This window comes from Malus domestica, chromosome 06 (assembly GCF_042453785.1).
Source record: "Malus domestica chromosome 06, GDT2T_hap1".
NCBI lineage: Eukaryota > Viridiplantae > Streptophyta > Magnoliopsida > Rosales > Rosaceae > Malus > Malus domestica.
In genome coordinates this window covers 29,282,493-29,300,928 of record NC_091666.1, presented here as the reverse complement: position 1 = coordinate 29,300,928, position 18,436 = coordinate 29,282,493, and the positions used below count along the sequence as shown (strand labels likewise).

Genomic DNA, 18,436 nt, shown 5'->3' with positions numbered 1-18,436 from the left:
GAGAGAGACGTTAATAATATTCACTTTATAATAATGGCGAGTTTGATTAACATTAATACTAGCCTATTGTGATGTTTTGCCCACTTCTTCTCTCTTAATGTAAATAATATCATTTATTCAAAAAAAAAAAGACTAGATAATATAGTTTATTCAAAAAACAAAACAATGACATTGTTACTCCTCTGTATACTTCTTCATATGTAGTAAAAGAAGAGAAAACAGGAAGAAGAAAATAATAATATTTGTCAAAACTGCATGAAAGAGATGAGAGAGACCTTGACAAATGACAATGTATCATTTTATAAGGTTTTGTTTTATTGACATAGAAGGACTACAGTCTAGGTGTAGAGGAGGAGAGGAAGGAGGCTGGAGGTGTTTTACTGTTTTTTTTTTAATAATCTTTTATGCAATAATATATTTATAGTAAGGAGCGATGAAATAAATAGGTATGGAACTTGTTATTCATAATATTTGAATTTAAAATTTTTCACTTATAAGGAAAAATAATAGCATTATTTATATAGATGTATAATTAAGTGTTAGAGGTGCTTGTATACTATTGATCAGTGGCTTTTGCGCTAGGAGATCATCAGCTTATGGCCTATGGCTTTAGACAGCACACTGGTGGGACAAGTTAGTTATCATTTTGGTGAAACTGAAGTGAGTGAAGTGATATAACTTAGACTTACACAATTGTACGATTGCTTAGGTAGTTTAGGGAATTGAGTTCACAATAGGTTTGCCAATCCACTAGTGAAGATAAGGGCACATTCTCAGAAAGAAACTCTAGCTCGACAAAGGGCCATAGAAATGCGCTTATGATTTGTCTCGAAAAGCCAACTAGCAGCCCACTCTATGTTGGTCTCGATTTAGCATCATATATCAATCTGGAGAACATTATTATTTGTTGTAGTGCGGATTAAAGAGCCCGCCCAAAAAGTTCCATGTTTTTCTTGGTTGGACCAGCCAAACCAGCAATTTCCGTCTTCCTGAACTAGGAGAGCAAAGACAAGTCTCTCTTCTTTTTCACCGTTTTCTTTGTCTGTTAAGCTTCACTGCTATGCGACTTCCTAAAGAAAATTGCAATCGTGGTTTTTCAACCACTTACAAGACCAACGAGATATTCGACTTTAAGCATACACCAGTGTATACATTAAAGTTCGTTTTGGTTCCAATTCGCTCTCACGTTTGAATTTTCATGGAGGAGGGGGATGCATTTAATGTAGATTATCGTTGATGAAAAGGAATGCAAAAAAGAGCATAATAAATTAGTATGGAGGAGGGGGATGCATTGTCATGACTAGCCGGCTTCCAATCAAACCAGTATACAAAAGGTTGGCTTGGCAAGGCAATCGCATATATATATTCAACTGCTGGAAACCCAAAGTTGAATGCAGCAGGGCAACAAATGGCACGTTAAATTCGGCCATTGATCTTTCTTTCTTTTTTTTTTTTTTTTTTTGTTCCTAAACCTAGTTCCGTCACCCATTTCATGTTCGTCATTTCTAGCTTTAGGTATAACTTCCAGCACTATACCATTCCCTTAAATGACGCAAAAACGCGTCATAATACTTGATTTATGACTTTTTTTTGTGTGTAAATTATTATCTGTATTTTGCGTCATGATACTTACTATAAACCTTTTTCTCATCATAAACTTTATCACACCTTCATATACAAGGTTATTAACAAACTTGAACTGTTTCAACCTAGCCTGCTACATACGACAGTCCGCATGCAAGAATCTCTCCATAAAACATGAATCCTTTTTCTCGATAGAATAATCACATTTTACGGGAACGCGTTTGTAGTACTCAGATTGGGGGTTCCCCCTTTTTCTATTAGGTTACAAATAGTGTATCCATTATATGGTAATGTGCACTTATATAGTGCAGCAGCGATTTGAAGGAAAACCTGTTTCCTCCCATAACTTGAACTCATCCCAGGTTCGGCCACAGATAGCTAAGATATATTGTTTGGTCAACAAGTTAGCCTTAAGATATATGGTGGCGCAGTGTTTGTTGAAATGCATCAAGGAGTCTAGGCAAACAAGCATCTGCTACAATTTATACTTTGACACCATATCATTAAGGAAGAAGATGGAGTATCAATCGATCATTATAGCAGAAAACACTGCAAAGAACTCAGTGACTATCCATTCCTTGACACCAAAGGATTGAGACCTACGAGATTAAGCGCGTAAAGCAGAAAAACATTGCAAAGAAAACAGAAATCCATTAATTCAAAATATATCTGGGATCCTTATTATATCACATAAACCACAAAGGGTGAAAAGAAACAGATACTCTAAAAAATGACTTCGAAATAGATGTTGAATATGACCGTGATGGATCGATCAGTCCACAACAACGAGACTTTGATACTCTTTGCCGGAGATGGCTGCTTCCATGACATGGTTCTGCCGGTCAACTTTCCAACCTTTTTCTCTGTCCCAAATATCCTTGAACAAAACTTGTCCTTTCTCCTCCTTAACCTCCCAGCTCTTCCACCCGTTGTAGCCACTACAGGAGTACTTGTATAAGGGAGCCAAAACCTCTTTCCTCAGCCGGTCTACAACTCTGCTCTCGTAGTCTTCGTTGTATTCCTCCGCGTATGATGCTGGTGGGAAAACCTTCCGCGCAACGCTTTCCCACAGCAAAGTGGCCCGTGCAGCACGGGATTCGTCATGGTTTCCGGTAAGGAAGCAGTCTGATGCATGGGTTACCTCGGCATACTTCTGATCATCATCACCACCACCATCATCATCGATGTCTTCACGCACATAATATTTAAGGTAATCATGCTTGAATTGTCCCTTCAATTTTTGAATATCTGACTCCAAGCACTTCACAAAAACATCGGTAACACGGTCATGTAACAACTTATAATCCGGGTCACCCTCGTACATCTCTACAGCCTTTTTGGTCAGTTTCCCGAGCGGCTCTACTCTCCCCCATCTACCGTCTTGGCCTTGTAGGAGGTGGTGCAGAATCTCTGCAAGGCTATGCAAGCACATATTCCCAAAAGACGCAACGTTGCACAACAGGGTCTTGGGGTGGTTTTGGTGGAGCCAAACAGCCGCCGTGTAGAACGCTTGTTCATAGGATTTTCCATTAAAGTCATTTAGGTGACATATGAGTTTGAGGGTGGTTAGGGGATTGTCGGACCATGCCAGCGGCAGCAGTTGCCTGAGATATTCACAGGAGGCCTCCACCTCCGCCTTTATGGCTGGTGGATGCCTTTTGATCGATCCAGTTGCAAACACGTAGTGCCCGTAGTTTACATAGTCGGCTGGTTCGACAATGTTGAAAAATATATCAAGGCAGGGGTCGGCCGAGGAGAGTTGGAACGTAGATTCAGTAGTACTGAATCCCATTGCCATTAGAGGGGTTCTGCTCCTACTCCTGCTAGTGCTCATTGCTGTTCTCTTGGCTGGAGCTGTCCCATTCTCGAATTTCGGAACCATAAGAGAGAGTGATCTGCTGGGAATTCTAAGGTTCGGAGGAACAACAAGAGTCGAAGAGTTCGGATAAGCCGTTAATCTCATTGCAAGTTGTGAAATTTTGTGGGCTAGGTTTGTGTTTGCTGCTTTCATATAACTGGTGGGAGGATTTCAGTCATTTTTTCTACGGGAGAAGAGAATATTTGGGCAGAAATGTAAAAGCCGTTTACTTGGGTACCAAGGAATTTGGCAAACCCTAATCAATTAGGCTATATTTACTTATTTTTTTTAATTCAACGATTTCCTTCCATATATGTAAACTTTCAATACTTTCATATCGTTCATTGCATTATTCCAAAATACTGCATCATTATCAACCGTAGGATGTTGCTAATCAAAATAATTAACTATGGTTAACCTGCATGGCACATGTCAATCTCTTCATGTGGTGCAACGCTCACCACCTAAGAGCAAATTCGGATTCGAATTCAGGATAAGAATTCGATTCCATCCAATCTTTGTATAGCAGAAGGGGCTTGTAGTACTTAGATTGTCGGGTTCACCCTTCTTCTACTTCAGATTAGTGTTTCTATTAAACGGAATGGCAGACACAAATTCTTCTTGAACAAAAACAAAAGAACAACTAGATTAAGTGAAAACTAAGCACGAAATCTCTGGAGGCCGGGATCAAGGAGAGTAGGCTACCGGCACAAGAACCAGATGTGCTTTCTTTCAGACAGTGAGCCCGTAAACTTCAGTCATGTCCAGGGCCGCGGGCAATTCACCACCACTAGTACTAGGCAATTTCCAATCAAACCAGTACAGAATGTTGTTCCGCCGAAACAACCGCAAAGGTGATTCCCGGGCACCCCTTCTCCCAGAACCGAACGGGATGAGTTGGAAGTCCTGGCCTTTGAAATCAATGGAGCTGTCCTCGAACCTCTCCGGGAGAAACTCCTCCGGCCTGTCCCATACTTTGGGGTCCCTCTGTATGGAAAATGCACTGACCATCACTCGTGGGGATATCGTAGCCTCCCAGTTTTACGTCCGCGGTTGATTCATGAGGAATTAAAAGTGGAGAGCCGGAGGATGGAGTCTTAGGTTTTCTTTGATGACACATTTCATGTACTTCATTTGATTGAGGTCATTCTCGTCTACCTTCGCCTTCTTTCCCACCACTCTTCTTACCTCTTCTTGGACTTTCTTCATCACTCTTGGATTTCTCATAAGCTCCGCCATTAGCCATACCATCGCAGTTGAACTAGCATCACTTCCCCCCACAAACATGTCCTAAAACCATAAAATTAAGCAGCCAAATTGCTCTTCAGCCATATATACACCAATGTGTGTCTGTGCGTGCATGTGTGATGCGATTATGCGAGTTAGGGAGGAGGATATAAACAAACCTGTAGGAGTACTCTGAGGTCCTCTTTAGTGAACTCAAAATCAAGTGCACCGTCGTTTTGAACTTGGAGTAGAATATCCACAAAATCCTTCTTACTAGTCTTACCTTCTCTATTCGCTGTCTTGTGTTCATCAATCAACTGATCATAAAACCTATCAAATCGGGAAAAACTTGCCTTCAAACGCGCAATGAAGCCTCTAAGATGGTCAATCCATCTCGAAGCAGGGAAAAGATCTCCGAAACTGAAGCTCATTACTTGCAGCATCAACTCCACCGCCACCTCTCCGAACCAACTACCATCTTCATCGTCAAACTTTTGCCCAAGAATAGACCTACACATTATGTTGTTGGAGGACAATATCAGGATTCAGCAGCTCGCTCAGATCAATCGGAGATTCGCTGAGGCATGCTTTTCGAATTTTATCCACCATTTCAGCCGCTTCTTCCACCCTAGCATACTGAAATTGTTGCACCCTCTTGAGGCTAAGAAGTTCAAGAACACAAATTTTACTTTTCTCCAGTAGTCCCCGCAGGGCGCAAAAGCCACGTCATAGCCTTGGTAGAATATATGCATGGAGCCGTCATTTGGGGGCGGCTGGCGAAGACGGTATCATGAGTCTTCATGACTTCCCTCGCCATGTCTACGGATGAAACAACCAGTGTTCGAACTTTTCCGAAGTGAAATAGCGTTAGAGGGCCATACTGCTGTTGAATCCCACATCGGTCATAGGTAAAGCAGAAAAACCAATTTAAATAGAAGTACCCCACTCTAGCTAACACCAATTCTTTCGAGAAAGCGGTGCGGGAATGCGCCTAGCTGGTGTAGGTTTCTGATTAGAGGCAACTTGGATGGAGATAGTAATAGTTTGAGTGGTTTCCCACTTATTTAGATAAAAAAGAAGACAAATATGATTAAATAAGGGTAATGCTATTTTCACGCTTTTTGAATTATGGAAGATCAATGCCCACATCAACAAAAATAAGGTAGTGAACTAGTGTTGTCAACTCCTAAGAATGTGCTAGCATGGCATGTGTCTAGTATTATATGTGACGGTGTCACAATTTAATGGGGATGTGAAAAGCGCTCACATCAACAAAAACAAGGTAGTGAACAGTGTTGTCAACTCCTAATGGCATGAGCATGTGCCTAGTAAAACTTGACATGTGTGTGCCAGAACATAAAACACTTTTACACATTATTGTCCCCGGTTCACATGCTCGCACATCGGTGGCCCAAGAAGTAATCTTGGTGGTGGTCCAAGATTCTTAAAAACAGTTTTCCGCACAAGGGCCGATCAATCGAAGAAACCAACCATACCGGACCGGCCGGTCTAGTTTAAGAGTGAAATTACAGTACTGTAGCGCATTTAACTTGAAGAAAAAGGAAATGACCATTTAACTTGAACAAGTGATTCACTGGGGAGCAAGTGGTACGGTCATTACTTGGGTACAAAGGAAAGTGTATGGACATATCTTGCTTTGCAAGCAAGCAATCAAGAACCGTACTTGGGCGAAAACATGAAGACGCAGGATAATGAAGAATTTATTTCTTACAAAATGTCATTTCTGTACAATGCAGAGTTTGGTTAGCAGACTTTTACACTACATAGATCGGCCGCGTGCAGCGCAACTGGAATAGCGGGTGCGTCCACCCCTCCCTCCGTAATGGTAATGTTTGCAATTGGACATCTACTGGAAGTTACGGATGACACCTAGCGTAAATCTCACGCATATACAATGTACACTTCACTCGGCAGAACGCAAAAACGAGAAAAAACTCATCTCCTTAGACTGTCCTTGGTGAAAAAAGAATGTCGGAGGGCTTCACGAGCTGAAAGCCTATCCGAGGGGTCGTACCTAAGCAGACCCTGCAGGAGGTGAATAAGGTCCCCGGCGGAATGGTCTACATGCTGCATTATGAGATTCTGCAAAACAAAAAATGAGCAACAAGTTCGGACATTTAGGTATAAACATGACGTGGAGTTGGCTCCAACAGTTTACCAAGTAGGCAACAGAGATTCAGAAGGGCAGTAAACCACAAACCTGAAGCCGAGGAAGCTTCTGAACAGCTCTGATACTCTCTCTAGATGCTGCACCCTCCGGCCAATCTAATCTACCCCTCCTAACATACTTCTCAGCATGTCGGCTGTAAATTTCGAGGTGCAAAGGTTACGTAAAAAAAACTTAGCAACTTCATGCTTAAAAAAAATTATGGACAAAGGTTATTATCATCACATACTCTGCTCTCTTCAACATGTGCTGGGGAAGGGGTCCAAGTACCCGTTCCATCATGGCGAGGTGCTCCAAATTCTCATGAGTCTGAAACAGGGCTTCGCCCTACACCAAGCAGCACAAGCATCATAAATATGGCTTATATTATTACAACAAGATATTGATAACCAAAAGCATATAGTTAGCAGACAAACCGTGCACAACTCCACCAGGATACAACCAATGCTCCATACATCGCAAGGGTAGGTCCATCCCAGCCCTACAAAACCATCATAAATAATTAAATATTATGTCTACCTACAGGCTTACAGCACAAAGACATCAGTACACAGTAAGTTCACTCACCGAGAATCACCTCTGGTGCACGATAATGCCGTGTTGATACAATATAGGTTTGATCTTGACGCTCATAAGTTGTGCTACCAAAATCAATAACCTTAATAGCACTCGACTTTGGTATTCTCTTAAAATAGGAGCTATCTTTGGGTGATCGAGATGAGCTCTGCGGCAGCAACTGATAGAACGTTAGAGAAATTTCCACAAGTAAAAGAGAAAGGAGGAGAGAATGCTTAAAAATCAAATAATCAAAAAACAAAATAAAGAAACTGAGAAAAGAAATCGGCAACCACCTTATTGTAATCAGGAACTTTAATATAATCCTGAGAAACAAGGAGTATATTCTCTGGCTTCAAGTCGGTATGAATAAGACGAAGATCATGCATAACTGCATAGATATGAGAATATCATCAGAAAGCAGGACCACAATAAAAAAAAAAAAAAAATTGAATTAAGTTAACCAATCCTGACTTGATTGGTATGAAAAGAGCATATCTCTGCCCATACAACGTGTTTTAATAAAGTTTTAATAACAGTGAAAAAATCATAGATATTGATTTATCCCTCTCAACATTGACAATGTAAGAAAAATATGAAGAGAAGCAATATATATTTGATAGAAAGGGACTAGCTTAGGTATTACTACACACATGCTACACATTCCAAGAGTTGTCTGCCAATCTCACGGACAAGGTCAATGGGAAATGAGCGGTAATTGTTTTTCTTGAGAAAATCGTATAAGCTTGGTCCAAGCTTCTCAAATACCTGTTAAAACCATTTGAATTTCACGAACAAGTTTTAACCCCCAAATTATTTGTGAATTGGGGAAATCAATCCATCACAAACTAATCTAATACTTACAATACAGATATGGTTACGATAGTCAAACCAGTTCCGTAATTGCACACAACTGCAAGGAATGAACCCATTTAACAATGCAAACAAGTAATGCAAAAAAGTTCCAAGATAAAGCTTATTCAAACACTCCCTGTCAGTAAAAAAGTTGAAAATTAGCAACAACTACTTACCGGTTGCCCCCTTTATCATGTTTACCAAGCTGTTGCAGCACTTCAATTTCGATCATTGCTGCTTCACGATATTTCTTAATGCCGCGAACAATTTTTATTGCAACCATTTCCTTTCTTTCTCTGTCCCAGCATTCCAACACCTGGCCAAAGGTACCTTCACCCATTTTGCTCTGAATTTTGTCTGAAAGAAGTGAAAACAACAATTAAACTCAACAACTTAAATTGTAACAAATTCCAATATAAAAAACGTATAAAGAATTGAGTTAGAAAACTGGCCAACACTAAAATTCATTGAAACATCAGAAACTAGAGGATTAAATAACCAGAAAAAAATTGCAATCTAAAATGAACATAAGTTTATGTGTTGATTGTGTAATTACAGCGAGATGTTAAATTTTCTCCAAGCGAAAACATGTAATGTCCATCTTTGTCATCCTCTCTCCATGGGGGGGAACCATTTCGAGCCACTTCCTTATCAAATAGAGAAATAGTAGTGGGCTCTGCAGGTGCCACGAATGATGCAAAGCTTGTCACATTCCCAAGCTCTTGTCCACAAAATATTCCTACCTGAGCCTACACACATCCATCCATTCATGACTATTTAACATATTAATTCAAAATTCTGCCAACCCCAACACTGCATTCCAATCCATACCCCTCAAGTCCAATCAGAATCTCATAAATCAAAACCAAAGCTAATAAATTACGAGGAAGACTAGAGAACAAACATTACAGGCAAATATAAATTTAAAACATTAACGAATATAACCAACCGTTCCCAACAACAATATGCACATATATCAATATCTTCCTTCAAGAAATTCTCAAATATAAAATTACATAACACAACAATAAAAATCTTCAATAAATCAAGCTAATTATCTCTATATCAATTTACCAAAAATTATCTAACCAAACGGGTTTCTAAGGATTCGCTAGTTTTACTGACAATACCAGATAAAAGTACAGATTAATCCCTAATATTTTAAAATCCAAGCTTCCTAAGATCATATTAGTAGCCTTTTGAAAATATTGAATGAAAATTTTCCTAAATTTACAAATAAGTACCTAAATAGATAGATTTTCTGTAAATCGACATACAAAAAACTGAAAACTCGTAAATCACATAGATTCAATCCGTATATCCACGCTCCGATCCAAAATCTGGAAATTTACATATAACCTTCCAACAAATTTACCAATTTTGACAAATTTTGAAACTTTAATATCAGATCTAGAACAATAAAATACATAAAATCTTTAAATCATCAAATATAATAGCACAAACCAGAAAATCAATTCATCAGATAAAACCCACAAATATTTTGAATCGGACCAAAAAGTTGAAGAACAAAGATACTACCTTTGGGGCCTGAGGAACATCCCAGCCCAAACGCGCCCTCTTTCGAGGGCGGCGATCCAAGTGAGCGAAAGGAAACTCCGTCACGCGCTCGGTCTCCATGATCGCAGATCGGGAGATAAAAGATCTTCCAACAAAATTGACGAGAAATCGGATGAATTCGAGGGATTGGGGAAGAAAAGGTTTGGGTTGCGTTAGAGAAAGGCCAAAAGCTAACCCTAATTTTAACTTAACAAATAATGCGAAACACGGTTCGGTTGAGATCTGACCGTCCACGTGTTGCTTTCTTGTCCATGCGTTTGACCGATCCTTTTGTTATCCCAGCTCATCGAGGGCTTTGTTTTGACCGTGGTTAGATTTGTGGGTTGGGATTTAACTGTGGTTAAGTTAGCTTTATTCTTCCGCGGAATATTATTTGGGGGTAGTTGGATATACCCGAGAAAACGAATCATAGTCTAATGGGTAAAAGACTTAATATTGGGCCTCAAACAATCAAGTAGGTGGCCCATTTGACTCTTTTATTTTAAAATAGCGTTATCCAAATACTCATTTTTACTTCTCATGCTCCTGATTAATTTTCGGTTATAGAATTAACAGAGGTTGTCGGAAATAAGTGTATGAATTGCACTAACCTTATTTTTATGATACAAATGATGAGATAAGGGGAATTTTTTTACTTTCTTTTTTATTAAACGCAGTAATTCTGCTATAAAGAATTTGAACTCGATACACAATGAGTTGAAAATAATAAAATTCCGCCACTTGACCCTGCATCTATTATGATCCGTATAGGTGATTTAATAGGAAAAGTCAACAAGCCAAAATTGCAATGTTTATAAATCTCATAAAAAGAATATTATATAAGGCACTAAGTCCTTGGCATCTTCCTTTGATTATATTTATCTCCATCATGTTTATCGTGAAGTCAATTTTGTGGTTGATGTTGTAGCTGTTAAAGGTCACTTAGTGGATAATGCTCATGCTTGTTATGCTATTCTTGAAGTCTCCATAACAGTTGTATATTGGTTGAGGTTGTCTTACATGATTTGTTCTGTAATGTTATGTTCCTTATGGAATAAGTAAGGAGTATTCAAACTCGAGACTTATTTAATATTAAGAAGGAGGTATTACTAAATGAAGAGTTAGTTGATATTAACTCACATAAATTGAGTGTCAATCCATAATTTATGCCCTTTTGGAGCAAGAAAATTACGTGAAATAAATGCTTGTAATTTTCTATACTAGATTGAACAAATCTTCAACGCGATTTCTCGCGGTCTCCCTGGAAGGTGCGTAAAGCTTCGGCTCGGGCGTTTACGCCACCACCTCCTTCTTTCTCTTTGCTTTCGTTGGCACTGGCATTTGCAATTTGGTTCTTCCCACATGTTTCTTTCGATTTGTGGTGGAGATTTTAGTGGTGCTCTTTGGAGGATTAAGTGTTTCTTCTTCATCCAATTCGGGAACCATGTTTGGCCCGATCTCAGGCGTTTGTTGGGGGTGACGGTCTAAGATGGTGGGTAGGCTAGCCAAATGAATTAATAGGACGGTCGGATTCAATTTAAATAGTAATTTCGAATATAATAATAGAGATGTAATTGGTAGATGAAACTTCAGTAGTTGCGAATATTTTCCATGGCGCAAACGAAACACCACCATCTCACATGGCTCCATTCCTAACTTTAGACAAATTATATTTTCTATGCTACATTTTCAGGTGGCTGTACCCCGCACTACTTATATGGTAGGATACGTATCCCATGGATGTAACCAAATAATAGTTGTATATAGAAGACCGGCACTGTATTATCCGTTTTTCAACTTATAATACTTCCATGATATCAATGTGCCCTCGTGTTTTGTGAGGAAACGAGTTGAAAGTTTGAAACTCACATAAGAGAATTAAAAAAAACCTTACATGATAAGAATTAGACCATATATTGTACAAGGGAATGGTTATTAGCATTCTAAAAATCTTATTCTACACTCCAAATTTTTTATATTAGGAAAGAAGAATACACTTATGAAAAGTGTAAAATGAGATTTTTGAAGTGCTAATAACACTTCCTTTGTATAATGCAAATCAAACATTTGCACTGAGATCTTAGTTAGTGAGCAACCACTAGATATGTTGCACCTATTTCTTACTGTCCTTCCCTACCTGATTTTCACAATCTTCATCATCAAACGGCTTTGGAGCACTACAATTTCACTGAAACACTTGCTTCCTTCACCGCCAAGGCTCCCAATACTCGGAAACCTCCACCAACTAGGCACGTACCCTCACCGATCCCTACAACGACTAGCTCAGCGCTATGGTGAGCTCATGGTGCTTCATTTTGGAGAAAGACCAGTTCTCATCGTTTCTTCCGCAGATGCCGCTTGTGAGATCATGAAAACAAATGATAGCATTTTCGCCAACAGACCAAGATCAACAATTGCCGATAGACTTCTCTATGACGCTACGAGTGTGTCCTCAGCTCCTTACTGTGAGTATTGGAGGCAAGTTAGAGGCATCTGCGTGGTGCAGCTTTTAAATAGCACAAGGATTCAGTCTTTTCGAGCAGTACGAGAAGAAGAACTAGCCTTGCTGACTAAGAGTGTGAAACAGTCTTCTATGTCGTCGTTGCCTGTGAATTTAAGTGAATTGTTTATTTCACTTACTAATGATGTGACATGTCGGGTGGCTTTCCGGAAAAAGCATAGTAGAGGCGAAGCTGCAAGGAAGTTCAAGAAGTTGCTTGAGGAGTTTATGATCTTGTTGGGTGGTTTTTATGTGGGGGATTTTATTCCACGGCTCGGTTGGATTAGTCGCGTTAATGGGTTAGACACAAGAGTGAAGAAGGTCGCTAGAGAATTTGATGAGTTTCTGGATTCTGTAGTTGTAGGTGAAGATAAGAAGGATCTTGTGGATGTCCTGCTCGAAATTCAAAAGCAAAACACGGCTGGCTTTTCCATTGATAGAGATAGCATCAAAGGCATCATCTTGGTAAGCCTCTTCCCTGTCTCCACAACTCCTTGCTAGCAAGAAACCTCTGTTACTTCAATTGTTCAAGGAACTTGCATCATGAACTTATTCTCTCCTTTTCTCCTTCTGCACTTATCACCTTGTTTTTGTCCCTTGATTCTCCTTTGATATATTCAATCCAAAGGCAAGAAAAAAGGGGAGAGTGCACGGGGACAAAGGGAGAGTGAAAAAATCAGTGTCCTGTATAAATTGTATCTCTCCATCCATCGCTAATCGATTTTGGGTGAACTAAGGTCTTTTTCTTGTTTCTTGCGGGATATTTTTGGTGGCGGAACTGATACTAGCTACACAGTTCTAGAGTGGGCAATGACCGAACTCTTACGGCATCCAAGAGTGTTGGAGAAACTGCAAAATGAGCTGATGGGAATTCCTAATGGAAAACCAGACATAACAGAAGGTGATTTAGATAAAACTCCCTACTTAAAAGACGTGATCAAAGAGACACTTCGGTTGCATCCTCCAATACTGTTACTAGTTCCTCGCGAATCAACTCAAGCAGCTAAAATAAGGGGCTACGACATAGCAGCAAGAACAATGGTCATAATCAATGCTTGGACAATTGGAAGAGACCCGTCATTGTGGGATGAGCCAGAGGAGTTTAAACCGGAGAGGTTTCTGAATTCTTCGGTGGATTTCAAAGGGCATGACTTCGAATTAATCCCATTTGGAGCTGGAAGAAGGGGTTGCCCTGGATCCTTGTTTGCCATGGCCACCAATGAGATTGTGTTAGCAAATCTTGTGCACAAATTTGACTGGACATTGCCCGACGGAGCAAGAGCAGAAGATTTAAGCATGACCGAATGTACCGGTCTTGTCATCCACCGAAAAGTTCCCCTTGTAGTTATGGCAACACCAAGGTTTTCGTAGAACTTTTGTTTTCCCATTTTGTGGTCCTGTGAAGATTTACATGGTTAAGTATCTGAAATGTTTCTTTATATTTATTGTAGGAATAAACTTGTACGAATTTTTTTTTCTATAAAATTTTGGCAGTACGAGCGGAATTTTGTTGATAACGAAAAATGAAGTTACAAGTAGTCCATGGGGGGAGGGTGGGAACATAAACCAGGAAAAATAGTAGAAGCCTTGTGAAAGATAGGTCGAATCACCAAATAAGAGATGATATGAGTGTTGAAACTCTTAGAGTAACCAGGAATAAACTTCCAACCATAAATGATTCCAGAATTGATAGACATGCAAGACGATGAAAATGGATTGGCCAACCCTAAAAATGAAACTTATTACGAGCTTTCCAAGCTGAAATAGTCGAAGATGAGCGAAATTTAGAGATTGTTCAACTGTTGAAAAAAAGGCTTACATATGAAGATATCCAAAATATAAAAATAGCCAAAGTATCTAAAAGAGGCAAGTAGATACCAAAACCGACATGCTAACCACCTCAAAATCTTCCTAGATATCCAACAACAAAAGAAAAGATTAGCAGTAGATTTCTCATAATTATGACGTAACAAATGGATGCCAAAGAAATATCACGTCGTTGGAGTGTACCTTGATGGGAAGTCTATCATGAAAAAGCTACAGGCCAAAATTGATAGGTGTGGCGGAATAAAATGTCACCAAATAACCTTAATCCAAGCACAATCACTATCTTTCCCTTGAATAAGATAATAATTAGAAGAAAATGAAAAGTTCCTAGTAGACGAGGGCTCCCAAATCAAAATTTTATCCTCTATACATTTAAAGCCAAAGGTAGGCATAATATTTATTGCACCACAGAAGGGAACAAAATTATAAATAATCTGGCTAAGACCAACTTTGTTTCTATGGCATCTAAATTCCAAGGAAGAACCTAAGGTGAAATGACAAAAGATGATCGGGTCATCCAACCGTTGTAGAACAGAAAGAAATTGACATTCCATCACCAATAATTCAACAACTATTATTATTCAGAATAGGCAAAGCATGCTTCAAACCATGCCAAACATAGAATCGTAAATAGATATTTTATTTTTGTAAGGCTAAAGAGGAGAATGTTGACGAGCAAAAGAACCCCACAAAGAAGAGCATAGCCATCAAGTTTAAAGAAACTAAATCATGAAGACCAAGCCCACCATCATGTTTAGGTCCACAGCCCATACTCCAATCAACAGTTACCAACTCTCGGGAAGCCAAGTCCCCTTACCAAATAAAATTCCTTGCGCAAGTAGAAAGATGCTCTAAAAGTCAAGATGACAATTGACAAACTGAGAAACTATGGATAAAACAAGCTCTGATAAACAAACTGTACCAATTTAAGTTGTCCAGCCATGGGGACCCCAAGAGAAGTCAAAGGAGTAGCACCTAAAGGAAAGCCAAGATGTCTCGAGACATGCTCTCTAGGATGGGCAAAAAATACTCTTAGTTGCATTAACAAACTGTCCCGATGCATAATCATACTTATTCAAAAAATTTCGAAGAGAGCGAAATTATATTACCATACTCAGATAAAACGCGTTTTGTCAATAGAACTTGGTGTTAGATTGAATTTCGATTTTTCTTGCAACACCAATGAGCTACTGAACTTCAAACTCAAAAGTTAAACGCTCTGGTTCCTAAAGCACTTCAAAGTAACTCATTGAGTCCACCAACCCTCATGTGGCTCCAAATTGCTCAAATTATGTACTTGGGTGGTCTGGCTCCAAAATATATTTCATGATCCCAACCGTTTAATTTTTCAGTAATTATTTATAGATCATCCTTATAGTATTTCACTCAAATAGTAATTGTTTAGCCCTTTAGTTATTGTTGTGAATATTTCATTGTTTATTGACAATACTATGTTCATCTATTTGATATCTCATTTGGATATACTCTTAGGTTTTCATGTCCCCCTCCCCTCCCCTCTTTTTTTTGTATCATTCTTGTTTTCGGTTCTAGAGGGTAATGTTTATGTCCCCCTTCTTTTTCATGTATTCTCTTTTGCTTCCCTTGTTGTATCAGGGGTGAGGTTTATGTCTACCCTAACTAGATGTAATTTTTCTTTCGTTATCAATAAAATTATCCTTGTATCGTCGAAGTAAAATGTTGTTTCATACATCTTGTCATTCTCTTCTCGAAGAGGTATCATGGATAAAAAAAGGGACACCAAGAACCCCAGAAGAAACACCAAAATTAATTTACAACATACCCTTCGAGCTTCGGCTAACATGATAGTATTAAACACGTATCTCATTGCTTAATATATAATTCACCGTCATGTTGCCTACCACATACTCGATTATTCGATATATGGCTTCATTTCTAATCACGGCTAAGGGCAGAAACTTCTGCGGCTGCGAAAATTTCCCCGAGCGCAAACAGAAAGATCACCATCATACATGGCTCCATTTCTAACTTTTTCTTGGTAATGGCAGGTAGACTAAATTTGCAAATCAAATAATGTGTCATCAATAAAGAATAAACACGTTAATCTTAAGTAATAATCATATCATCAAATTTCATACGTCATTTAGTTTACAAAATTTTGTCTAGAAATTTAGTCTTCCTTGCATTACCCTTGGCCGTTTGTATGTTTTCTAGCCACAACATTTTTAGGTAGCTAGTATGAACCAAGTGGATTTATCTTTTGTTATATAATCTCCCTATATATATATATATATTGAGAAACGTGACATTTGTTTGTATTTCTTGTATCATTTTATTTTCTTAAGCATAACATAATATAGTGTATTCGTATTTTCATAAGAGGTATTAACCGATTTTCTCTAAAGTTGTAAGGGCTGCCAATCTCTTCATTGGACTTTAATTTTAGGGCTAGTTTGAAGGTGCTGTGCTGTGAAAATAATGCGTTATTTTCAGAAGCAGGGTAGAGCTCTGCTTCAACTTTCTATAGCAAACTTGCAGTAAACCCTAATCCATGAAGCTACAAATTTTGTCACAGTAAACGTCCCTAGTATACCAAGACTATATCATGGAGACTAACCTGCACTCGAAGACATTCATATGCAGCAGCAAGTTCGTCTTCTCTCCTCTTGTACTAACAGCAAGGTTTGCCAGACAACAATGGGGCAAGCACTCTAAATGGAAAACCAGTATATATGTACCGGGAAGAGGGACCAACTTCTTTCTATGTTTTGGTAACTGCCTCCTCTCATTAGAAGGTAGTGGCCTTCAATTTGTCACCAAGCTAGCTGCTCCCTTAATTACAAACTAGCATATGCCTACACACTTTGTTTGTATGAACACTTTTTTGTTTTTGTTTTTAAAATGGAAAGAAGGGAGGGAAAGACAAACATGGGTGGGAGTGAGAGTGGGAGGTTTTTGTTTTTGTTTTTTATTTATTTTTAATATTAATATATCTTAACATCACGTGTAAGCAATGACTAAAATACCGATAATATCGGCGAAATATCGCCGATATTATCGTTTTTCAGAGAAACCGATATTTTCACACGTATCCCTCTAATTATCGTCAAAATATCGCGCTATTATTGATAATATCGTGATATATTCGATATTATCGAAACAATCGTCGTGGCTCCGTCGTCGGAAAAGCAGCCGAGGCTGCGTCGTCGCAGTTGCCCAGATCTCTCTCTGCAATCCAGGCTCAGACCCAAGATCTGCGCCTCCGTCGTCGAAAATGAAAAGTCCAGTGTTCTAAAACTTGCTGCAAATCCCAAACTTGCTGCAATTTTCACAATGGGCTGCAGAAATCCGCAGAGACGAGCTGCATAAAAGAAATATATGGAAACAGTAACATGAGGAAAAAAAATATATGGAATAACAGTAACTTGTATTTACATCGTGTCATTCATGTATAATCACATGCATAAACTCTCCCCTAATGTACGCATTTTTGCCGATTCAAAAGTAGGTAAAAGGGACTTTTCTCCTATTTTTCATTTTGTTTATGCATGAATACATATCCATCATTCCTATATACAATCAGAATAACTATGTATTTCGTGTATCACCATATTTTTGGCCTGAAATCTTATTTGGATGGTCCTGCTTCTGTACGAAGTTCTTTCTTATATGATGAATGACTTCCTCGCCTATTTTGTGTTCATTGCACTCTAGCGTTAGGTGTACGAAAACACACAATTTTTTTTTCTTTCCACCTCAAGTGACAAATTTGTAAACAACCATTAATTGAAAGAAATCATGTTGTTTTAATGGCTTGACCCAAAATGAATTTGTATCAAATTAAAAGCAAAAATTTGCAACCCAAAATTCAGCATTTGTAGTTATCTCCAAGAACCTACTTTGGCCTAATTTTTCAGAAATACCCCGTGTTTTTACAAACCAAAAGCTAAAGGAAGGACATCAAACTCACCAATTTTTGGTGCTTCTTAATTTGTTTTCGAGGCATGAGCAAATCAGAACTTAAAATGAACACCACTACCAAACAATCATGTGGTCAAAAGTAGAACATATTAATGAGCATTTCCAAACCGGGACATTATAGAGAATGCTCCTAAAGGGTACAAATTAAACATAAGGAGTCGATAATCTAAACCACAGTTTGGTTACAAAATGTCATTATCCATACTGGAAGCGAAACTAAAGCCTCATAATAAGCCAGTAAACGTACTCAAACAGAAATCTTCTCGGAAAAGTTCAGCCCCGGCCCCTCTTCTTCCCAATTCCAACAACTGCAAATCGGACAAAA

The 18,436-nt window shown here is 38.8% G+C and overlaps 3 protein-coding genes and 1 pseudogene across 8 annotated transcripts; 1 reads left to right on the top strand and 3 right to left on the bottom strand.

Annotated features, from left to right (window-relative positions):
• Positions 1–2,356: 2,356 nt before the first annotated feature.
• LOC139196924 (uncharacterized) lies at positions 2,357–3,547 on the bottom strand. Its single transcript, XM_070823285.1, has one exon. It carries the CDS (start codon positions 3,545–3,547, stop codon positions 2,357–2,359), a length of 1,191 nt encoding a protein of 396 aa, XP_070679386.1.
• Positions 3,548–3,872: 325 nt separating this feature from the next.
• Positions 3,873–6,011, bottom strand: LOC103409702 (phenylacetaldehyde oxime monooxygenase CYP71AN24-like; annotated as a pseudogene).
• Positions 6,012–6,374: 363 nt separating this feature from the next.
• LOC103437661 (serine/threonine-protein kinase AFC2) lies at positions 6,375–10,078 on the bottom strand. Of its 6 annotated transcripts, none has more exons than XM_008376150.4 (11): positions 9,807–10,078; positions 8,824–9,016; positions 8,444–8,624; positions 8,277–8,325; positions 8,066–8,180; positions 7,709–7,803; positions 7,425–7,581; positions 7,274–7,338; positions 7,087–7,184; positions 6,891–6,993; positions 6,375–6,772 (listed from the first exon to the last, which is right to left on the bottom strand). In XM_008376150.4, exons 1-11 carry the CDS (start codon positions 9,903–9,905, stop codon positions 6,626–6,628), a joined length of 1,302 nt encoding a protein of 433 aa, XP_008374372.1. In that variant the 5' UTR covers positions 9,906–10,078; the 3' UTR covers positions 6,375–6,625. The 6 variants fall into 6 exon arrangements, with proteins under 6 accessions (XP_008374372.1, XP_008374371.1, XP_070680212.1 ...); XM_008376149.4 differs by having other exon boundaries at positions 7,425–7,593; positions 9,807–10,074; XM_070824111.1 differs by lacking the exon at positions 8,824–9,016 and having other exon boundaries at positions 9,807–10,005.
• A 1,834-nt stretch (positions 10,079–11,912) lies between these two features.
• Positions 11,913–13,829, top strand: LOC103437684 (cytochrome P450 736A117-like). The gene is made up of 2 exons (XM_070824110.1): positions 11,913–12,788; positions 13,083–13,829. The coding sequence occupies exons 1-2, from the start codon at positions 11,929–11,931 to the stop codon at positions 13,693–13,695; spliced, it is 1,473 nt and encodes a 490-aa protein (XP_070680211.1). The 5' UTR covers positions 11,913–11,928; the 3' UTR covers positions 13,696–13,829.
• The last annotated feature ends 4,607 nt before the right edge of the window (positions 13,830–18,436 follow it).

Coding starts and splice junctions, on each gene's coding strand:
- LOC103437684 (XM_070824110.1), top strand. CDS start 11,929: ATGTTGCACCTATTTCTTACTGTCCTTCCCTACCTGATTTTCACAATC. Junction 12,789..13,082: donor AGCATCAAAGGCATCATCTT/GGTAAGCCTCTT, acceptor TTGTTTCTTGCG/GGATATTTTTGGTGGCGGAA.
- LOC103437661 (XM_008376149.4), bottom strand. CDS start 9,905: ATGGAGACCGAGCGCGTGACGGAGTTTCCTTTCGCTCACTTGGATCGC. Junction 8,326..8,443: donor CATGATAAAGGGGGCAACCG/GTAAGTAGTTGT, acceptor CATTCCTTGCAG/TTGTGTGCAATTACGGAACT. Junction 6,773..6,890: donor AGAAGCTTCCTCGGCTTCAG/GTTTGTGGTTTA, acceptor TTTGTTTTGCAG/AATCTCATAATGCAGCATGT.
- LOC139196924 (XM_070823285.1), bottom strand. CDS start 3,547: ATGAGATTAACGGCTTATCCGAACTCTTCGACTCTTGTTGTTCCTCCG.